The sequence below is a fragment of the Pecten maximus genome, chromosome 9 (assembly GCF_902652985.1).
Source record: "Pecten maximus chromosome 9, xPecMax1.1, whole genome shotgun sequence".
Classification (NCBI taxonomy): Eukaryota; Metazoa; Mollusca; class Bivalvia; order Pectinida; family Pectinidae; genus Pecten; species Pecten maximus.
The window spans coordinates 35869986-35892503 of NC_047023.1; the positions used below are offsets into that span (position 1 = coordinate 35869986).

General features: G+C 37.4%; 1 protein-coding gene across 1 annotated transcript in view; it reads left to right on the forward strand.

Moving 5' to 3' along the window:
* Positions 1-22518, forward strand: part of LOC117334119 (probable E3 ubiquitin-protein ligase HERC1) — a 108728-nt gene that overhangs the window by 31539 nt on the left and 54671 nt on the right. The window contains 20 exon segments of the mRNA XM_033893578.1: positions 1372-1563; positions 1969-2169; positions 2756-2932; positions 5140-5254; positions 5794-6047; positions 6213-6335; positions 6710-6766; positions 7682-7782; positions 8056-8116; positions 8911-9188; positions 11834-12031; positions 12581-12701; positions 13114-13354; positions 15994-16124; positions 16374-16532; positions 17406-17512; positions 18651-18950; positions 19544-19783; positions 20208-20511; positions 21989-22158. Of these exon segments, the coding sequence (XP_033749469.1) occupies positions 1372-1563; positions 1969-2169; positions 2756-2932; positions 5140-5254; positions 5794-6047; positions 6213-6335; positions 6710-6766; positions 7682-7782; positions 8056-8116; positions 8911-9188; positions 11834-12031; positions 12581-12701; positions 13114-13354; positions 15994-16124; positions 16374-16532; positions 17406-17512; positions 18651-18950; positions 19544-19783; positions 20208-20511; positions 21989-22158 (3530 nt within the window).

The window sequence follows — 22518 nt, forward strand, 5'->3', positions numbered from 1 at the left end:
CTTTTCATTTGAAAATTTTGGGCTATTTTGGATGAATATACTAATATCCCTTTAGCTCAGCTGGCCCAAAGAGCCGGTGAGGTTATGGCGTGGTGTCCGTCCACTCAGTTTTCTGCCCTTTACTTAGCCATACTTCAAGGTATGTTGGTGAAAGTTGGTATGTAACTTCAGTATGAGTAGCTACAGATCAAGTTTGAGTTTCAAGGTTTTTGGTCAAGGTCATGGTGACTGCTACTATTTTAGCGGGGGCCGGTATGGGATAATGCTTTGCTTGTTGATTAACAGTCAACTCTTATCACAATGCCACTTTTTGTTCATAGCCACCTTGGCATTATAACAAGGGTGATGATGATATCAAGATTGGAGAATTGTGACTACAATATTGTTTATCAAAATATACATCAAGTGATTTAAAAGTTAAAAATGAAAGTTGATAAATGCTCACTTATGTCTATTGAATAAAATTCCCTGTTCCTGTAATTACAGACGTCCTGTACCGCATTGAATATGATTCCCTGTTCCTGTAATTACAGACATCCTGTACCTCATTGAATATGATTCCCTGTTCCTGTAATCACAGACATCCTGTACCTCATTGAATATGATTCCCTGTTTCTATAATTACAGACGTCCTGTACCGCATTGAATATGATTCCCTGTTCCTGTAATCACAGACGTCCTGTACCTCATTGAATATGATTCCCTGTTCCTGTAATCACAGACATCCTGTACCTCAATGAATATGATTCTCTGTTCCTGTTATTACAGACGTCCTGTACCTCATTGAATATGATTCCCTGTTCCTGTAATCACAGACATCCTGTACCTCATTGAATATGATTCCCTGTTCCTGTAATCACAGACATCCTGTACCCCATTGAATATGATTCCCTGTTCCTGTAATCACAGACGTCCTGTACCTCATTGAATATGATTCCCTGTTTCTATAATTACAGACATCCTGTACCTCATTGAATATGATTCCCTGTTCCTGTAATCACAGACATCCTGTACCTCATTGAATATGATTCCCTGTTCCTGTAATTACAGACATCCTGTACCTCATTGAATATGATTCCCTGTTCCTGTAATTACAGACATCCTGTACCTCATTGAATATGATTCCCTGTTCCTGTAATCACAGACATCCTGTACCTCATTGAATATGATTCCCTTTTCCTGTAATTACAGATGTCCTGTACCTCATTGAATATGATTCCCTGTTCCTGTAATTACAGACATCTTGTACCTCATTGAATATGATTCCCTGTTTCTATAATTACAGACGTCCTGTACCGCATTGAATATGATTCCCTGTTCCTGTAATTACAGACATCCTGTACCTCATTGAACATGTTTCTCTTATTATAGATGTCCTGTACCAGTCACCAGCAGGAGCCATGTTGTACCACATGCTGCACTCTCTACTCTTACTGCCAATAGACCGAGTCCATCCTCTTCTCCACGACCTCATGTCTGTGCTGCCAATTCTGGATCATCTATGTAAGATGTTGCCTGTGGTCAGTGTACTGGAAACCATGGAACTAGAAGGAACCACTGAAGGTAAACATGGTGACTACAGATCATGTGTCAATCCATTGTCCAAGCCATTGGCTATATTGTTGTAAATATAATGAAATTTGCACACATAATCATGTATCAGGATGTCTAAAAAAGACCGTCACTATTAATGTTAAAATCTAGCTCCTTTATGGTCATTCCAGGCCGGTATATCTGATAAAGGATGTTGATGTTGAAATCTTACTCCCTTATGGTCATTCCATTTTAATATATCTGATTAAGAATGTTATGTTGAAGTCTAATTCCTGTAAAGTGTATTTGAGGCCAATATATCCTATAAAACCAGTTGAAATGTTGAAGTTTAGACTCCACAATAGAGGGGATTTATTTACTGACCTTGATAATAATGTCATTTTAACTGTATACATCAATACTTTTCTTTTCAAGATCCTTCTAACCACAAAAAAGGGGACTTGGACAAGTGGGTGTGGCTTGTGGACATGGAGAGGACATGTGCCACTCTGATTGGACAATGCCTTGGTGGGATGCTTGTTGGTGTGCCTCTGTCCACACAGGAGAAAAGTTGCTCCTACTGGCTAGAGAAAACTTTGTTTGGGAATGGCCCTGAGATTTCATCCATCAAGCTTGGTAATACATCCAACAAATTTTGAGATTTTTTGGCTAAGGTTTATGAAACTGAAAACAACAAAACTGGATTTTCAGGTTAAATTTAAAGTTGCTGCCTGAAGAATGAAACTGCCTGATATTGTTCACTGTGTTTGGTGATTTGTCCCATTCCTGTACAAGGAAGTACAGACTGGTGTTTCACCAAATTTTGGTATTTTTATTGGTTTTTATATGCTCATTAAAAGTCGAGTATGTTGTGAATAAGTCCAACTTACTCAAAGTAAAGTACCCAACTTACCACCCCAGATATCTTTACTGGATATTGGCTCTACACCTTTGAATTTTAATAAACAATGTAAACTTTCGTAGTTCCATTAGATGATTTTAATAGAATTAAAACATTAAATTTAGATGTTATTGAAACTTAGATGTAAGCATTTTTAAGTGGTTGCTACTAGTGAGTTGAAATGACATATTTAACCTGTGTAATTGCAGTATTTAAGTTTAAAGAATGAACAAAAATATTTAAGTCCATTGCAAGCATGATATCTTTCGCTTTGGCATGTATATCTATTGTTAAGTTCGTTTTTTTATTTATTTTCTAAAGAGAAATTTATCAGCAGTATACTTGAGTGTTCCCAAGGTCGACGAATGGAGGTGAATGCCATTGAACAGCTAGATCTGGATGCTGACACTATCTCTCTGATAGAACTGTGCTGTGGTTTTAAATCTGAAGCTAACAATGCTTTGTGGGAGACCATGGTAGACCATGCTAAAAGTCAAGGTAGGAATTCTACAACATACACTTTGTCTGTGGTCTGTCATCATTCGGTCCATCCATCTGTTTTCTGTCGGCAAACAATCCTTGTTATATTTCTATAGAATTGTTCAATTTCCGACGTAGAATCCTTGGTCTTCGGTTGTGCATTATTGAATTTTTTACAGATTAAGTAAACAACATGGACAGCAGGCAACTATCTTTGATTTTGACAGTAATTTCTGAAGATTATCCTCTTTTCTCAATCCATTCAATGGTGGACACCCAAGATCCTCTTGGTCTCTTGTTAGCTCACCTGCCCGAAGGGCAAGTGAGCTTATGCCGTGGCGCGGCGTCCGTCGTCCGTCCGTCGTCCGTCCGGCCGTCCGGCCGTCCGGCCGTCCGTCCGGCGTCAACTTTCCATTCAAGCAACTTCTTCTCAATAACCAAAAGGCCTAGAGACCTAATATTGGGCCTGTAGCATGCTGGGGTGAAGGGCTACCAAGTTTGTTCAAATGAATGACCTTGACCTTCATTCAAGGTCACAGGAGTCAAAAAGGCTAAAATCTTCAAACGACTTCTTCTCAACAACCAACAGTCCCAGGGAGTTGATATTGGGTCTGTAGCATGCTGGGGTAAAGGGCTACCAAGTTTGTTCAAATGAATGACCTTGACTTTCATTCAAGGTCACAGGAGTCAAAAAGGCTAAAAAAAAATTAGACGACTTCTTCTAAATAGCCAAAAGACCCAGGGACTTGATATTGGGTCTGTAGCATGCTGGGGTGAAGGGCTCCCAAGTTTGTTCAAATGAATGACCTTGACTTTCATTCAAGGTCACAGGAGTCAAAAAGGCTAAAATCTTTAAACGACTTCTTCTCAATAACCAAGAGCTCCAGGGACTTGATATTGGGTCTGTAGCATGCTGGGGTGAAGGGCTACCAAGTTTGTTCAAATGAATGACCTTGACTTTCATTCAAGGTCACAGGAGTCAAAAAGGCTAAAATCTTTAAACGACTTCTTCTCAATAACCAAGAGTCCCAGGGAGTTGATATTGGGTCTGTAGCATGCTCGGGTGAAGGGCTACCAAGTTTGTTCAAATGAATGACCTTGACTTTCATTCAAGGTCACAGGGGTCAAAAAGGCTAAAATCTTTAAACGACTTCTTCTCAATAACCAAGAGTCCCAGGGAGTTGATATTGGGTCTGTAGCATGCTGGGGTGAAGGGCTACCAAGTTTGTTCAAATGAATGACCTTGACCGTCATTCAAGGTCACAGGAGTCAAAAAGGCTAAAATCTTTAAACGACTTCTTCTCAATAACCAAGAGTCCCAGAGGCCTAATATTTGGCCTGTAGCATGCTGGGGTGAAGGGCTCCCAAGTTTGTTCAAATGAATGACCTTGACTTTCATTCAAGGTCACAGGAGTCCAAAAGGCTAAAATCTTTAAACAACTTCTTCTCAATAACCAAGAGTCCCAGAGGCCTAATATTTGGCCTGTAGCATGCTGGGGTGAAGGGCTCCCAAGTTTGTTCAAATGAATGACCTTGACTTTCATTCAAGGTCACAGGAGTCAAAAAGGCTAAAATCTTTAAACGACTTCTTCTCAATAACCAAGAGTCCCAGGGAGTTGATATTGGGTCTGTAGCATGCTGGGGTGAAGGGCTACCAAGTTTGTTCAAATGAATGACCTTGACTTTCATTCAAGGTCACAGGAGTCAAAAAGGCTAAAATCTTTAAACGACTTCTTCTCAATAACCAAGAGTCCCAGGGAGTTGATATTGGGTCTGTAGCATGCTCGGGTGAAGGGCTACCAAGTTTGTTCAAATGAATGACCTTGACTTTCATTCAATGTCACAGGGGGCAAAAAGGCTAAAATCTTTAAACGACTTCTTCTCAATAACCAAGAGTCCCAGGGAGTTGATATTGGGTCTGTAGCATGCTGGGGTGAAGGGGTACCAAGTTTGTTCAAATGAATGACCTTGACCTTCATTCAAGGTCACGTCGATCAAGTATGCTTAAATCTTTAAATGACTTTTAGTGAAAAGCCAAAGTGCAGAGAGACATTATATTGGTCCTGTAGCATGCTTAAAAGATCACTGCATTGCAGGTGAGCGATTTGGGCCCATTGGGCCCTTGTTTTAATATTCCCAAGGACGAAAACTCTCCTAACAAATTGCAACCATCTTAAATTTGTCTGTTGTCTATCTGACAATTATAAACCTGTTTTTATCCTCAGATTGGCACACAAGTGAACTGTCTGATGAAGTGGAGTTGGATTCAGTGTCCCGATGTCTGTTGGCAGCCTTACTGAAACACTGTAACCTCACCAAGCTAGCTCTCCACAAACGAAGGTAGAACATTATTACTACAGTGTAGACAAACTATTGTTACCAGGAATCATTTACAGGTACACTGAAATGATATTCTTAATATTTAATAATGATCTGAAATATAAAGTGTTATCATGTGATGGTACATATGGAAGTTTTTGGTAGATCAGCATGTTCTTGTTATGTGTTCATTGATCACTTTGTTGATGTTAACAATACAGTAAAGCCTGGTAGTTTTTACTGCAAGGATGATACTAGTATTTTTCTCATTTGCAGGTCATTAAATGTAATCCTGAAAAAAATGATCGATGGAATTAGTGATGAGTGTAAAAATGAGTAGCAATAGTAAATGTGCTCAATATATATACATATTGTATCTATAAATATATAAATGTTTCATTCTCAACACTATGCATTCTGACACTGGAGTTATAGTGTTTCTTTGATTTCTTTTAATAGGAAATTGTATTCCTAGTAAATGAGAAAATGTTATTTTCATCCAAGTCGAGTTATGTCCCTTTCTCTATACTGTTTAGCATGTTACTGTTTATTTGCTACAGTATCACAGGAAGTCTAGAGGATATCTTCCAGCATGTGTTTAAGGTGAGAAGCCAGCTTCATGAATTAAAACAGATGAAGAGTTTATATAGTAGTAAGGTACTGGAGTCTCCAGTGTCTGATAAAACTCCCAAACATGAAACCTCAGACTTGTCACCAAGGGAAGTGCCAGAAAGGTCAGACGGTGTTACAGAGTGGACGGAAACCATGGAAGAGGAGGAGGAAAGAGAGGATGAGGGTTCTGAGCCTCTCTCAGGTCAGTCTGTGTGGTATGAAAAGAGGTTACACAATGAGTGGTTGTTGTATATGGTATTTCTTTCACTCGAGTTAGTTATTTTTCACAAGCTTTAGCGAGTGTTTTTTGTAACTTTTGAAAAATAACTAAATAATTATGATAATAATAATTATATTAACTTTGTAGATGATGAAGGGACAATAAAAGATTTGCCCCAGACAATACGTGAACAGTCTTTTGAAGATGCCTGCCTTGACTACCAACAGAGATGTCTGTTTCTCTTGCTAGGTGTCCGGGCTGCTGTAGCAGGTCATGTCTCTTCTTACCCCATCAAATTTTGTTCATATAAATGACCTTGACCCATGGTCACTTATCAGTACTTTTAGTCAAAAGAGTTATAAGAATTAAAATCATTTAATAAACTTATGATGAATAATCTAGAGGCCTAAAGTGTGATGTTGGGCCAGTAGCATGCTAATATGAAGGCAATCAACTTTTATTACAAAAATGACAGAAGGGGTATTATTTTTGGATCAATATTAATAACTTAAATAAACTTTGAAAGTAAAATAAACTTTGAAAGTAAAAAAAAATCTCCCAACAAAGTTTTCAAGTTGCAGAACATGTGAGAGATACAGGCCCATTGGGTCTTTTGTATGTAACATTTTAGCCTCCTGTTACAGGTACACCCACCCTGTCCTACAGCAGTACATTTTCTGAAGAAGAAGATTCATATCCAAGTAAGTAATCTTTCTATCCTTGAGGTTGCCTTTTACATTTCGTAAAAATCAAACGTTTATAACTGCATTCACCAGGACTCTCATGATGAGATTTCTGAAACGTTTTTCTCCCAGCTGTGATATCACATAGTGTTATACAATGTGTGATGTGTGCTTAATGTTTGCACAGTATGCAGGCTGCAGAAGAAAGGAAACTGGACGAAAAATGCTATTGCCAATCTGTATTTGGTTGTTGTTTGCTGGGTTTATCGCCCCATGAACAGCTAGGGTCATTTTTAGGCAGGGTCACCATGTAGTACTTCCTAACTGATGCATGCCATCCAGAGCAATTAGGGAAAAGTGTTTTGTGCAAGGACATAACTGTAACAACACAGACTGTCCCGTTTCTCAGTTTATGAGGAACACAAACCGACACGGATAGGGAGAGTAGAACTACGCACCTTAGATCTTCACCTGATGTTAAGTGGCTAGCGCTCTAACTGACTGATCTATCATGGCCCTGCAAATCTATGAACAGGATAAACAAATGATGTGAAATTCTGTTGTTATTAATATACTCATTTTAGAAAGGATTTTAATGTATGCATTAAATAAATACACAGGATTACAACTGATTAGATCATGTTCTGATATGTCAGACCATGTACAAACTGTATAAACCTATACATCCATAGTAGTAGGTCTTAGAGTTGGTGTTTACGAATTGCCACACATGATCAGACCTTTCATTGTCCTGTTGTCTCCGAGTCATTTATTAAGTTTCGGAAATTATTGATCATCTACAAATGTATTAAGGTTTGATTCATATTGTTACAAAAATCAACAAGCTAGATGTCTGTATCGGTTTTTGACCACTCCAACTCACACCAGTTCATAAGTACAGCTAAAATGTTTGGATTTCTACTTTACTTGTAGGACCAAACTGTTCTGAGAGTAGTATTACTAGTACGCCAGTCAAACGCAGAAGAGGAAGTGTTCCTGATTTGATAGCTTCATCAGCCAACCAGGGAACTTTGGTATGATATTTTTATACTGAATTTACAATTTACAAACAGGTAGGAACTGGGACAGTCATCAGCACTGCATGGTACCTGATCATGAGGCTACATGTACTTAGAAATCCTGGATTTCATGTCCTGTGTGCAATACGCTAAGTTAAGTTATATTTAGTGTTCCGTAAGTTTTCATGGCAAAATTAAACCTTCATAAAACTAGATATTCATGCCCCAGGAACCTCTTGTGCACACTGTATTTCAATGTTTAAATTAAACTGTTTTACTGTGCTCTAGACGGAGGAGGAGAGCCCACGACAGAGAGAGGGTACGTCAACACCTGTTTACAGTCCTGATGGTAAGTATATCCTGTATCAATGTTGAGGACATTAACTACTGTTTCTCATACTATGTGATGCGATGATTCATTTTTAGATACATTGTTACATGATACATTTTATACAACGTTACCGTATATTTGGATATTTTGGTTTCGGGAAATTTTGGCATTTTTTTTCATCAAAACAGGGTGGTTTTATTTTGGTCTCTAAGTCTGGCATTTCTATCAGCCATGTGTCAAATTTTGGGGTATTCCTACATTCATGTTATAATCTCGACTTCTGCCATCTGACTAAATTATTTGAATATTTAACTCAAGAAAATTTCTCAAAAAGTAACTGCATTTTGTTTATTTCAGTATGTGAATCTTGTTGATCTTGTTTGTAGATACTCTCCCTAGGTTTTCAATAAATTTCTTTGTACAGTTTGTTATGATATGAAATTGTGACATATATAGGATTTGAACCAAATTCTCCATTACTCACAGAATTCATTTTAAATGGTTTAAATTGCTGAAGAACCAAAAGGCATAGCAATACACTTGATTTTAGGCCAGCAGGTTTGGGGCCAATGGCTGGGATCAAATGTGTTGATCTAAAAAATATGAAATATTCCATTGAGTATCTGTCATTTGGTAAATTGCTTCTTTGCTTTTTATTTTTTTGACATTGACCCAATGAAGGTCATAGATGTGAACTGTGTTTGTGAAGACCAATTTTTCTGGGGATGATGCTGGCCCATTGAGCTCTTTGTTCAATGGCATGGAATATTTTTTTATAAAGATATGATCATTATTGCCATTATCTATTTCAGCAAGCTACAACATGGGCTCCTTACAAAGAGTGAAAGAAATTCTTCGTCGGTTACGTTGGCAAGAGGAGAGAGCCACTGGTTCTGACATAACCAGTAGCTCAGTAAAAGATCCAGAGAAAACCTTCACAGAACAGGTGGCATCCGATGTCTGTAAATTTGTGACGGGTGAGATTGTAGAATCTCCTCCAGGGACAGAAACAGAAGGGGTGGAGTCCAACAGGAACAATGACCCCAGGGAAATAGCTGTGGCATTGGAGCATCAACAGTCTAGAGCAGAGGTAGGATTATATAGGACAGACATAGGAATACATAGGACAGAGGTAGGAATATGTAGAATAGAGGTAGGATTATATAGGACAGAGGTAGGAATACATAGGACAGAGGTAGGATTACATAGGACAGATGTAGGAATACATAGGACAGAGGTAGGATTATATAGGACAGACGTAGGAATACATAGGACAAAGGTAGGAATACATAGGACAGAGGTAGGATTACATAGGACAGACGTAGGAATACATAGGACAGACGTAGGAATACATAGGACAAAGGTAGGAATACATAGGACAGAGGTAGGATTACATAGGACAGACGTAGGAATACATAGGACAAAGGTAGGATTATATAGGACAAAGGTAGGATTATATAGGACAGAGGTAGGAATACATAGGACAGGCGTAGGAACACATAGGACAGGCATAGGAATATGTAGAATAGAGGTAGGATTACATAGGACAGAGGTAGGAATACATAAAACAGAGGTAGGATTATATAGGACAGAGGTAGGATTATATAGGACATAGGTAGGAATACATAGGACAGAGGTAGGATTACATAGGACAGACTTAGGAATACATAGGACAGAGGTAGGATTACATAGGACAGACGTAATTACATAGGACAGACGTAGGAATACATAGGACAGGCATAGGAATACATAGGACAGAGGTAGGATTACATAGGACAGATGTAGGAATACATAGGACAGAGGTAGGATTACATAGGACAGACATAGGAATACATAGGACAGAGGTAGGATTATATAGAATAGAGGTAGGATTATATAGGATAGCGGTAGGATTACATAGGACAGAGGTAGGAATACATAGAATAGAGTTAGGAATACATAGGACAGGCATAGGAATACATAGGACAGAGGTAGGATTACATAGGACAGACGTAGGAATACATAGGACAGAGGTAGGAATATGTAGGACAGAGGTAGGATTACATAGGACAGAGGTAGGATTACATAGGACAGACGTAGGAATACATAGGACAAAGGTAGGATTATATAGGACAGACGTAGGAATACATAGGACAGAGGTAGGAATATGTAGGACAGAGTTAGGATTACATAGGACAGAGGTAGGATTACATAGGACAGACTTAGGAATACATAGGACAGACTTAGGAATACATAGGACAGAGGTAGGAATACATAGGACAGATGTAGGAATACATAGGACAGACGTAGGATTACATAGGACAGACAGGAATACATAGGACATAGTTATAGGTAGGAATATGTAGAATAGAGGTAGGATTACATAGGACAGGCATAGGAATACATAGGACAGAGGTAGGATTACATAGGACAGACGTATGAATACATAGGACAAAGGTAGGATTACATAGGACAGACGTAGGAATACATAGGACAGATGTAGGAATACATAGGACAGAGGTAGGAATATGTAGGACAGAGGTAGGATTACATAGGACAGACCTAGGAATACATAGGACAGATGTAGGAATACATAGGACAGAGGTAGGATTACATAGGACAGACGTAGGATTACATAGGACAGACGTAGGAATACATAAGACAGACGTAGGAATACATAGGACAGACGTAGGAATACATAGGACAGACATAGGAATACATAGGACATAGGTAGAATACATAGGACAGACGTAGGAATACATAGGACCGAGGTAGGATTACATAGGACAGAGGTAGGATTACATAGGACAGAGGTAGGCATACATAGGACAGAGGTAGGAATACATAGGACAGAGGTAGGAATACATAGGATAGAGGTAGGATTACATAGGACAGACGTAGGAATACATAGGATAGCGATAGGATTATATAGGATAGCGATAGGATTACATAGGACAGACGTAGGAATACATAGGACAGAGGTATGATTACATGGGACAGAGGTAGGATTACATAGGACAGACGTAGGAATACATAGGACAGACGTAGGATTACATAGGACAGACATAGGAATATGTAGAGGTAGGATTACCTAGGACAGAGGATGGAATACGTAGAGATAGGTTTACCTAGGACAGACGTAGGAATATAAAGGCTATAGGACAGGAGTTGGATTACATGCCACAAGGATAGTATGTGTAACATACGACATGAGACAGAAGTAGGATTACATAAGACATAGAACAGAAGTGGGATTAGGTGGGACTTTGAACAGATGTAAAAGCACTTAGGTCATTAGACAGATGTTGGAGTACACAGGACTGAGTTAGAACTGTGGTTTGTCTGTTAATAGGTTTGACGCTATTTCTTATCATTTAATTTTTCGATAAGTCACCATCTGATTGGTTGAGATTTATATTTTGTTCCTTTTTGTTCAAAATTGGTGTAGGTGTATCATGACAAAAAAAAACTCCACTGTGGAGTAGCTTCCAATTGATTTTAGATTTTGATATTCTCTAAGACTTACGAGTCTAATTTGGTATGTGAGGATGGAGTGGTCCTCATTACAATTAGTACTTAATATTTAATCCTGATTGTCAGTCAATGTTGGGATTGATGTGCTGTTGATTTGACAGCTGATATGTTGAAAAATTATTTGATTAGAAATGAGAGTTTTAAATGCTGTTGAAATCCTTATTAGAATGCTATATTTGTATTTCTGTATAATTGTAATTACGGTTCCTTTATCGGTAACAGTCTCGTCTGTATGCACTGAATCAAATCAGGGAGTTGCTATCTACAAGAGGGGACAAACAGGATCTTGGCAAGGATGTTTCTGATCTAACACCAACAACCTTACTGTGCTCTGCTCATATTCAACTCCTCACTGGTTCATTTAGCTTCTGTGGACCGGTAGAGAGCTCTGGTCAAGGGGCGCAACTCTACCACTATCAGGTAAGCAAAAATATTGACTGAGGAGTGGTGTAAATGGTATGGATATTTTGTTTAACTGATAATCTTTTAATGATATCTAAGTCTTCATCCCAAATATATGGAAAACCCTGTCTGTTTATAAGTCTCATAAGAGTAAATTTAATGCAAATAAAATCCCCTCCCCATATGTATATAATTGATGTATAAATGTATATTATAATAGAAGTTTATTTAGAGTTTATTGGTTGAGGGTGTTATTGATGACACAGAAGACGCTTACCCTTTTGAAACACCTGGTCTTTTTCCCCTTTGTACTTCTTCAAAGGTCTCCTTGCAAATATATGAATATATTGTTCTAATTTTGCTATTATTTTATCAATGTTTATAGAATTAATTGTTTTGTTTTCATGTTCATATTATCTGGGTATTTTTACAAATCAGCTAGCAAGTTTCACACCAGAGAACAATTATCTTTTCTTCAATAGGAACAATGTTTAGAATGATTAGATCAGATTAGATAAATTGAAAAGATAAGAGGAAGAATCCTAATGGAATGTACCTTTATTACAGGATGAAATAAAGGCTGCCAAAGCCAAAACACAGGAGGAGATCCAGCTTGCCGTACATCAGATATATGAGCTGCTGGTTAAAGCCCTAATTCAAACCGACAAAATGGATAATGTTGGAGAAGGTAAACTGAAATTTAGAGATGATGAAATTTTTACTGTTAACTGGACTTTGCAATACACAAGACTTGAGTGTTCTCAGACTGTAATTAATCACCAAAGACCAGACCACATTGATTTTGAAATTATGTGTTGCTTTGTATAAATCAAATCAAATCCACACAACACCAGTTAACATGGTGGATGGTAAAGAAGGATGACCACTACATTATTTATCTTCACACATTTCAATGACCTCTGAAAATCATCAGTGCATATTATGTATCTTGGAGACTACATTTGAAACAACTAAATCTTCTTGCTGTTATTATTTCTGATATTGGGAATTTATATTTTAGAATGTTTTATGTCAAAGATTTAAAATTCAAAATGGAAGTACAAGACTTAGTATTGATTAAAAATGATTTATTTATATAGGAGTTCGTTTGAAGCTACTACTGTGGACAATCTACTCACTGAGTATGAAGTACAGGCCAGCAGACATCTCCCTGGCTGTATCCTGTGGACTCCTCCCTCGTCTCCTCAGTCTCACTCACAGTGACACCTCCACATCCTATGTCATCCCCTTGTCTGGCCAGGACCTACAGCACAGCCAGCTTAAAGTTGTTGTAAAGATGTCTAGTTCTCACCTCCTCAGACTCATCACACTCACGTCAGGGTAAATACTCATATCCTCATGTCCTTATCATATTTATCAAGTAGGGTACATACTCATATCCTCATGTCCTTATCATACTTACCAAGTTGGGTAAATTCTCACATCCTCATGTCCATATCATACTTATCAAGTTGGGTAAATTCTCATATCCTCATGTCCTTATCATATTTATCATGTAGGGTAAATACTCATATCCTCATGTCCTTATCATATTTATCATGTAGGGTAAATACTCATATCCTCATGTCCTTATCATACTTATCAAGTAGGGTAAATACTCATATCCTCATGTCCTTATCATACTTATCAAGTAGGGTAAATACTCATATCCTCATGTCCTTATCATACTTATTAAGTAGGGTAAATACTCATATCCTCATGTCCTTATCATACTTACCAAGTAGGGTAAATTCTCATATCCTCATGTCCTTATCATACTTATCAAGTAGGGTAAATACTCATATCCTCATATCCTTATCATACTTATCAAGTAGGGTAAATACTCATATCCTCATGTCCTTATCATATTTATTAGCCCACCATCATCAGATGGTGGGCTATTCAAATCGCCCTGCGTCCGTGGTCCGTCGTCCGTCCGTCCCTCCGTCCGTCCCTCCGTCCCTCCGTCCCTCCGTCCGTAAACAATTCTTGTTATCGCTATTTCTCAGAAAGTGCTGAAGGGATCTTTCTCAAATTTCATATGTAGGTTCCCCTTGGTGCCTAGTTATGCATATTGCGTTTTGAGACCAATCAGAAAACAACATGGCCGACAGGCAGCCATCTTGGATTTTGACAATTGAAGTTTGTTATCGCTATTTCTGAGAATGTACTGAAGGGATCTTTCTCAAATTTCATATGTAGGTTCCCCTTGGTGCCTTGTTATGCATATTGCGATTTGAGACCATTCCGAAAACAACATGGCCGACAGGCAGCCATCTTGGATTTTGACAATTGAAGATTGTTATCGCTATTTCTGAGAATGTACTGAATGGATCTTTCTGAAATTTCATATGTAAGTTTCCCTTGGTGCCTAGTTATGCATATTGCGTTTTGAGACCAATCAGAAAACAACATGGCCGACAGGCAGCCATCTTGGATTTTGACAATTGAAGTTTATTATCACTATTTCTGAGAAAGTATATAAGGGATCTTTCTGAAATTTCATATGTAGGTTTCCCTTGGTGCATAGTTATGCATATTGCGTTTTGAGACCAATCAGATAACAACATGGCTGACAGGCAGCCATCTTGGATTTTGACAATTGAAGTTTGTTATCGCTATTTCTGAGAAAGTACTGAAGGGATCTTTCTCAAATTTCATATGAAGGTTCCCCTTGGTGCCTAGTTATGCATATTGCGTTTTGAGACCAATCGGATAACAACATGGCCGACAGGCAGCCATCTTGGATTTTGACAATTGAAGTTTGTTATCGCTATTTCTGAGAAAGTTCTGAATGGATCTTTCTGAAATTTCATATGTAAGTTTCCCTTGGTGCCTAGTTATGCTTATTGCGTTTTGAGACCAATCTGAAAACAACATGGCCGACAGGCAGCCATCTTGGATTTTGACAATTGAAGTTTGTTATCACTATTTCTGAGAAAGTACTGAAGGGATCTTTCTCAAATTTCATATGTAGGTTCCCCTTGGTCCCTTGTGTTGCATTTTTGGACCAGTCTGTCCTGAAAACAACCTGGCAAACAGACAGCCATCGTTAAATCTCAAATTTCTTATATAGCTAGGATTCCCTTGTTTGAAAAGTACTGGAGGGATGTCTCAATTTGCACAGATTAGTAAAATGAAGGGAAAAGTAGAGAAAAGATCAATCTGACATGGAACCTATGAAGATCATTCAATGGTGGGCGCCAAGATCCCTCTGGGATCTCTTGTCATGTAGGGTAAATACTCATATCCTCATGTCCTTATCATACTTATCAAGTAGGGTACATACTCATATCCTCATGTCCTTATCATACTTATCAAGTAGGAATATGCCGATATAGATGTTTGTGACTGTTGGTTGTAAGAGAATGTATGATTTGCTGTTGTTCAAACGTGTTTGCTCGGTTGTTACATGTACAGTGTGTATGATTGGCGAGGTGTATGATCTGTTGTTATTTCAGGTTGCATAATTTGTTGTTTCAGGGTGTACGATTGGTTGTTGTTTCAGGGTGTATGATTGGTTGTTGTTTCAGGGTGTTCTATCAATTGTTATTTCAGGGTGTACGATTGGTTGTTGTTTCAGGGTGTATGATTGGTTGTTGTTTCAGGGTGTATGATCAATTGTTATTTCAGGGTGTACGATTGGTTGTTGTTTCAGGGTGTATGATTGGTTGTTGTTTCAGGATGTATGATTGATTGTTGCTTTAGGGTGTTTGATTGGTTTTTGGTTCAGGGTGTATGATCGGTTGTTGTTTCAGGGTGTATAATTGGTTGTTGTTTCAGGGTGTATGATTGGTTGTTGTTTCAGGGTGTATGATTGGTTGTTTTAGGGTGTACAATCAATTGTTATTTCAGGGTGTATGATTGGTTGTTGTGTCAGAGTGTATGATTGGTTGTTGCTTTAGGGTGTTTGATTGGTTGTTGTTTTACTGTGTATGATTGGTTGTTGTTTCAAGGTTTCTGATTAATTTTCGTTTCAGATTGTATGCTAGTAAACTGGGATCTGGTGTTGTACAAGGCATCGTAGACCTCTTGTGGATCCAGTTGACAAGTATGCTGACCTACAATGATGTGCCCCCTCCTCAGGACACAACACTAGGGACAGAAAATGGTATGAATACTTTGCTGTAAATATGGACAGTTTTTGCTATATGCAGTTTTCTTGAATGGAAGATTTACAAAAAAACAAATATTATATTTTCAGAAATTTTAAACTTTATCAAATATAGCATCTGATACCATGTTTATACAAATAAGGACTGAGACAACAGTAAGATTAACATCAGGAGAATGAAATGCAGCAATAGAACACCTATTGTCTTCAGAAGAATATATTGTTTGCTCATACATGATTATTTAGGAACTACATACAAGGTGAAGTCACAACTCCAGCTGGCCAACTTCATGCTGTTTCTCAAGCGTGTAGCCTCTACAAAGACTATATTGAAACTTCTTTCTGCCAAACGCTGGGTTTCCATGTTCCTTAATCTTGCCCAACAGAAACATGGAATAAATTCAGGTAAGTTTGTAATGGGTAACCTGTGGTTTAAAGCATCATATTAATCAATATCTAATGCATATTGTTTTACTTTTAATTATCATTAATATTAAAGGAATACAGTTAAAATTAATATTTATCTACAAAAAAGCCCCTTCTTCATTTATTGCAGAATAATGAATTTGGCAATAGTAGCTGCTAAAAGTGGCCCACAAATAAGGCCTTCCCAAACATTGATACTAAACATTGACGATGTTAGAGGGGGCTTGTTTGAAGTTAAAGACTGTACTCCTATTGAAGGTCACGAAGTTAAATATGTTATCAGTGATATTTCGTGATGTACATTTTCCAGTTTCCTGGGATTAAGTCCTTTTAAATGTTGTTAAAAGTAAATACCTTGACTAGTACTTAATTGAAAGACAAAGCAAGTAGCTGGCTCGCAATGAGTACTTAGTCTATAGAGTTTACAAAAAGAAATTCCCTTGACCCATATTTTAAGTCGCATACAGGAGTCAAATCGTTAAACTGCTCAAATAGCCTCTAATTATTAACTCTGAATCATATTTTGAACACTTCTCATCAAAACTTGCAAAAAGGAATAACCTTGACACATATTCAGTGTTGCATGGATATGCTTTAAACACTTTTTAACGAACAACTTTTAAAGCTAGAAGCATTATTATGAGTTTTCAAAATATGTGACCCATACTTGATGTCACAGGAGTTGTTAAACCACTCAGAATTACTTCTGCACAACAATGTGGAGTGTTACAAGTCAAATGATGGTAATATTTGTAGGCCAAGACATGTGGAGTGTTACAAGTCAAACTATGATAATATTTGTAGGCCAAGACATGTGGAGTGTTACAAGTCAAACTATGATAATATTTGTAGGCCAAGACATGGTGTATAGTCTGAGGACCAGGCTCATCGCTGTCAACCTCCTGGAGTCAGTCCTCCTATCATGCGAGGAGTGCAATGACAATGAAGATCACAAACAGGTAACAATGTTCATTACGTTTTTATCTGAGTAAAATATCAACTTGATTAAAAACTTAAATCAGCAATGTCTACTGATTATAGCTGATGGAAAAAAGTTTTTTTTTTTTTTTTTAATTTATCTTATTTTCATTTTCATGCACAATATACAACATCACATTATTACCTACATTGTAATCACCGTCCCAATACCTTACCCTCGCCATAAAAGGGTATGCATCATTATCCACATCATAACTACCACCATCCTCATCATCCACATCCACATCATCTCCATCGTCATCGCCGTCATACAAAAATATACAATTATTATAGCCTCCTATGTCACATAGTATGAACAAAAAAGTGTTTAATTTGGCAGTAAAATGTATATAGAGGTGAAATAGTTTCTTATTAAATATAACATAATTTTAATTTATTATATATTTCACTCCTATGACAGAATAAACTAATCTTCTGTCATTCAAGTGAAATATTAAATATTAAATGGGAAACCGTTCAATACCATGTATACTATTATAGCAAATCATGTGACATTTAAATTGGAGATGAATTCATATATTGCCATCCTAGTGAGTGACAGTCTTGTCATCGATTCCAGAAAAAACACTAAGCTAGCTAGCATTCTTGGATGTTCAAGTTCAAATTCTATTAAATCTGGTTCACATACAAATATGAAATTGATGCTACCTATAGCTACCTATATAAAGGTGAACACATGAGGAATTCTATTGGATAAAGTTGAGAGATAACCACAATCACTTGATTACATGTAAGTTAATGTTTTTATATAAAACTGGCATTGTTTATCTTTTAAATTAAAAAAAACCAAATGGTATCAATATTTAAGAAAATTCATGTTTTTGGCAAACCATTGATATTTCTCCAAAATATTAGGGGCCTGTTTAACGAAAAACAATCTTTAATGTTGCGATCCAACTTCCAAATTTATTTCTCAAATTCAGATTATTTGATGGGTTGTCCACCCTGCCAAATCAATTTTGCTTCAAATCAGTTGCAACCACAGATTTATCCACTTAGCTGCAGTCAGCTATTCACTGCAGATGTGAAAATTGGGGAGGAGGTGGGGGCAATAATGTGTGTAAAAATCTATTTTCTTGATTTGATGTTTATTCACAGATTGTGGAGGACATTTTCCACAGCCTTGCCCTTAATATGTGGGACATCCCGCAGTGTAAGGCACTCCAACATGCCAGACAGAGGAAGGAAAGTCTTCTACAGAAACTTACAGACTGCGAGAGAAATCTTCTGGACCAGAGCCTTGAAGAGGACAAGACAACTCTACAGACAGCCAGTTTTGACAGTGAGAAATGCCTTAACTGTACTGTAGAGAATGCCCAAACGTTGGTGCACAGTGGAGCAGGCAAGGGGTATGGTCTTGGTGTCACCCCTATGACCTCAGGCTGTTACAAATGGAAGGTAGGACCTGTTTAGTAACATTTAAGGGAACACGCCACGCAAAGTAAGATCATATATCGTTGTAGAGTGGACATTTGGTGGTTTTTCAAAGAAAAGAAAATGATGGTAAAACACATCATTAATTTTACATTGCAAAGTTAGTGTACAAGATATGTCATGAACCCCTGGACAGTTCATATTCACACCATAGAACTACAGATTAAACCACCAAGTTATACACATGTCTTCTTGAATTATGCTGCTTTTATTATAATAATTGTTAATGTTTATGTCTTTTAATTTATTAGATGATTTACCAATCAAAAATATAATGCAATGAGAATATTTTGTCTCTATATATAGTTAGGTCAGTCTCTGTACTAAGTATTAGATATATTTGTGTGGGTGTGGTGTGCAAGTAATCACTGATGTTGATACATTGTAGTTAGTCACATGTCTACTAATGAGCTGAAAGGCTCAAATTAATTAAAAGAACTTTATGCCAATTAAATTTTGGGGATCATTGTTCAAGGTCGATGATCATACTTGACTTCTTTTAAAAAAAAGATTGGGAGGTACATGTGAGTCAGCACTCAGTTTATTATCGTTTACAGGTGCTGATAGTGAAGGAGTGTAAAAACAATGAGGGTACATGTGTGGGAGTGTCTCGCTGGCCTGTCAGTGACTACACTCACAGGAACTCCTCGGACATGTGGCTTTACCGGGCCTACAGTGGCAATCTTTACCACGGGGGCGAGGCCTCACAGACATTACCACCGTTCACCCAGGGAGATTACATCACAGTTCTCCTTGACATGGATGCTCGCACGCTCTCTTTTGGGAAAAACGGAGAGGTAGTATGATGATAAATAAATATTTCAATTCATCTGATTAGCTAGAAAGGCTAAGTGAAATGTGAGTTTATCCATCTGTAGACTTTCATAGTTGAATAAGATTAGTTAAAGAATAGTGCCCTTGTTTAAGATCTATGAAAGGTGAAAAAAAGGGGGATGAAATCTAAGTATATAACCAGTGATCAAATTCATTTAATATATATAGCAGTGGGTGTGTGAGATAACAATTAAGTCAAAAGTCTTCAACAAAGATCCATAATATGGATAGTTAATAATACTATTTAATCTGTAGTGTTAGCTTGGTAGTAATTAGTGATTTTGATGAAAACTGAAAATAAAAGATGTGTTTACAACACATAGTATTTATTGTTAAAAGACAACTTATTCATTTTGACTTATGGTTTTCTTTTTAATTGTTTTGCAGGATGTGAAGCTTGCATTTGAGGACATTGAGGCTTCAGAATTGTATCCCTGTGTTATGTTCTATAGTAATAACCCCACAGAGAAGGTCAAAATGACAGACATGCAGCTTTGTGAGAGCACGAGGGACCTTTTACCTGGAGACCCCATGTGTTCTCCTGAATCAGTTGTCATGGTAGAGGCCAATCTGAAACTCTTGCGTTCTCTACACAGAGCAACAGCATGGAATAGTCATATCAACAGGAAAATTCTCCAGCAGCTTAACATGGTGACAGAACTCGAGAAACCGCCACCTGATACTGATGATGGTAATACCTCCAGTTCAGTTCAGGGACCTTTCAAAGCTTTTAAAAAAGTTCATGCTTGTCTATATAACTACCAGAATATGTTTAGTGAAGGGACTTTTGTAAGCCTTTTATTAACAATTTGAAAGTTCTTTAAATTGATACCACAAACTGTCTAGTTAAGGAACTTTATTAACCTTGAATGAAGTTCATACTTGTCTGTAATACCAGAAACTGTCTAGGATTTCTGAAGCTTTATTAAAACAGAGTTTGTGTTCATCTTTAAATTGATACCAAAAACCATCTAGTTTAGGGATGGAATAAAAAACCTTGAAAGTTTTCAATCAAACACTAGTATATAGAAATTACATATAATTAAATTGTAGATGTATTAGGCAGAATAATGGGAAGAAAGGCTAATTTTGGTATCCAAATTATTTGCCAACTCAAACTTTGAAGGTCACATAGCATTGTATATACCAAAACACCAATAAACACAAGACAACAAAAGATTCATAAACTTAAGATAACTGGTTATGATATATATTATTGAAATATACATTAGAACCAGTTATAGGATCCTACATCCAAACATCTCTGTAACCAAACAAATGTTGTCTTCTTAACAGTTCTGATTGGCCATGTTCTGTAACCAAACAAATGTTGTCCCCTGAACAGTTCTGATTGGCTGTGTTCTGTAACCAAACAAATGTTGTCCCCTTACCAATTCTGATTGGCAGTGTTCTGTAACCAAACAAATGTTGTCCCCTGAACAGTTCTGATTGGCTGTGTTCTGTAACCAAACAAATGTTGTCCCCTGAACAGTTCTGATTGGCCGTGTTCTGTAACCAAACAAATGTTGTCCCCTCAACAGTTCTGGTTGGCAGTGTTCTGTAACCAAACAAATGTTGTCCCCTGAACAGTTCTGATTGGCCGTGTTCTGTAACCAAACAAATGTTGTTCCCTTAACAGTTCTGATTGGCCATGTTCTGTAACCAAACAAATGTTGTCCCCTGAACAGTTCTGATTGGCCGTGTTCTGTAACCAAACAAATGTTGTTCCCTTACCAGTTCTGATTGGCCGTGTTCTGTAACCAAACAAATGTTGTCCCCATACCAGTTCTGATTGGCCGTGTTCTGTAACCAAACAAATGTTGTCCCCTTAACAGTCCTGATTGGTCGTTTTCTGTAACCAAACAAATGTTGTCCCCTTACCAGTTCTGATTGGCCGTGTTCTGTAACCAAACAAATGTTGTCCCCTTAACAGTCCTGATTGGCCATGTGTTCTGTAACCAAACAAATGTTGTCCCCTTAACAGTCCTGATTGGCCATGTTCTGTAACCAAACAAATGTTGTCCCCTTAACAGTCCTGATTGGCAGTGTTCTGGAACCAAACAAATGTTGTCCCCTTAACAGTCCTGATTGGCCGTGTTCTTCATCAATGTTTGATGATTTAATTACTGTTGTAAATTTTATGACTCTTTATTTTTTGTTTGATTTAGCAGAAAGTGACAAAGAGAAATCAGAGAGTGCAGATTCAAACAAAGACTTTGAAGAAAAGAAGGAAGATAAAACAGATAAAGAAGATGTCGAGAATAAAAACAAAAAATCTGGTGCAACAGCAACCCTTGATTTGAAAGACAAGGACACACTGCAGTTGTTGTGCCACGAGGTTTGTGATTTAATAGTTAGAGACCCACTTCATATGGGTATACAGTGGACCCTCGATAATCCGAACACCTTCGTTCCCAGTCCAAACCGTCTGGATTACGAGTTTTCCAGACTGCCGAATTTTGTCTACCAGGTCAAAAAAATTGTTGTGTAAGAGTTATCTGCCCTTGACTATATACAATGTGGGACGTTTAAATGACATAGTTACATTTCATAAACACGTCTAGTTGTCAGTTTTTTTTAAAACAAATATAGTTATGTTACTGATATGATTCATTTTTTGTTTTATTTTGTAGAAACTAAAAAAAATAAACAATGTTTTTAAAAAAACATGTAAAGTGAAAGTTGTTTTATTTTTCAT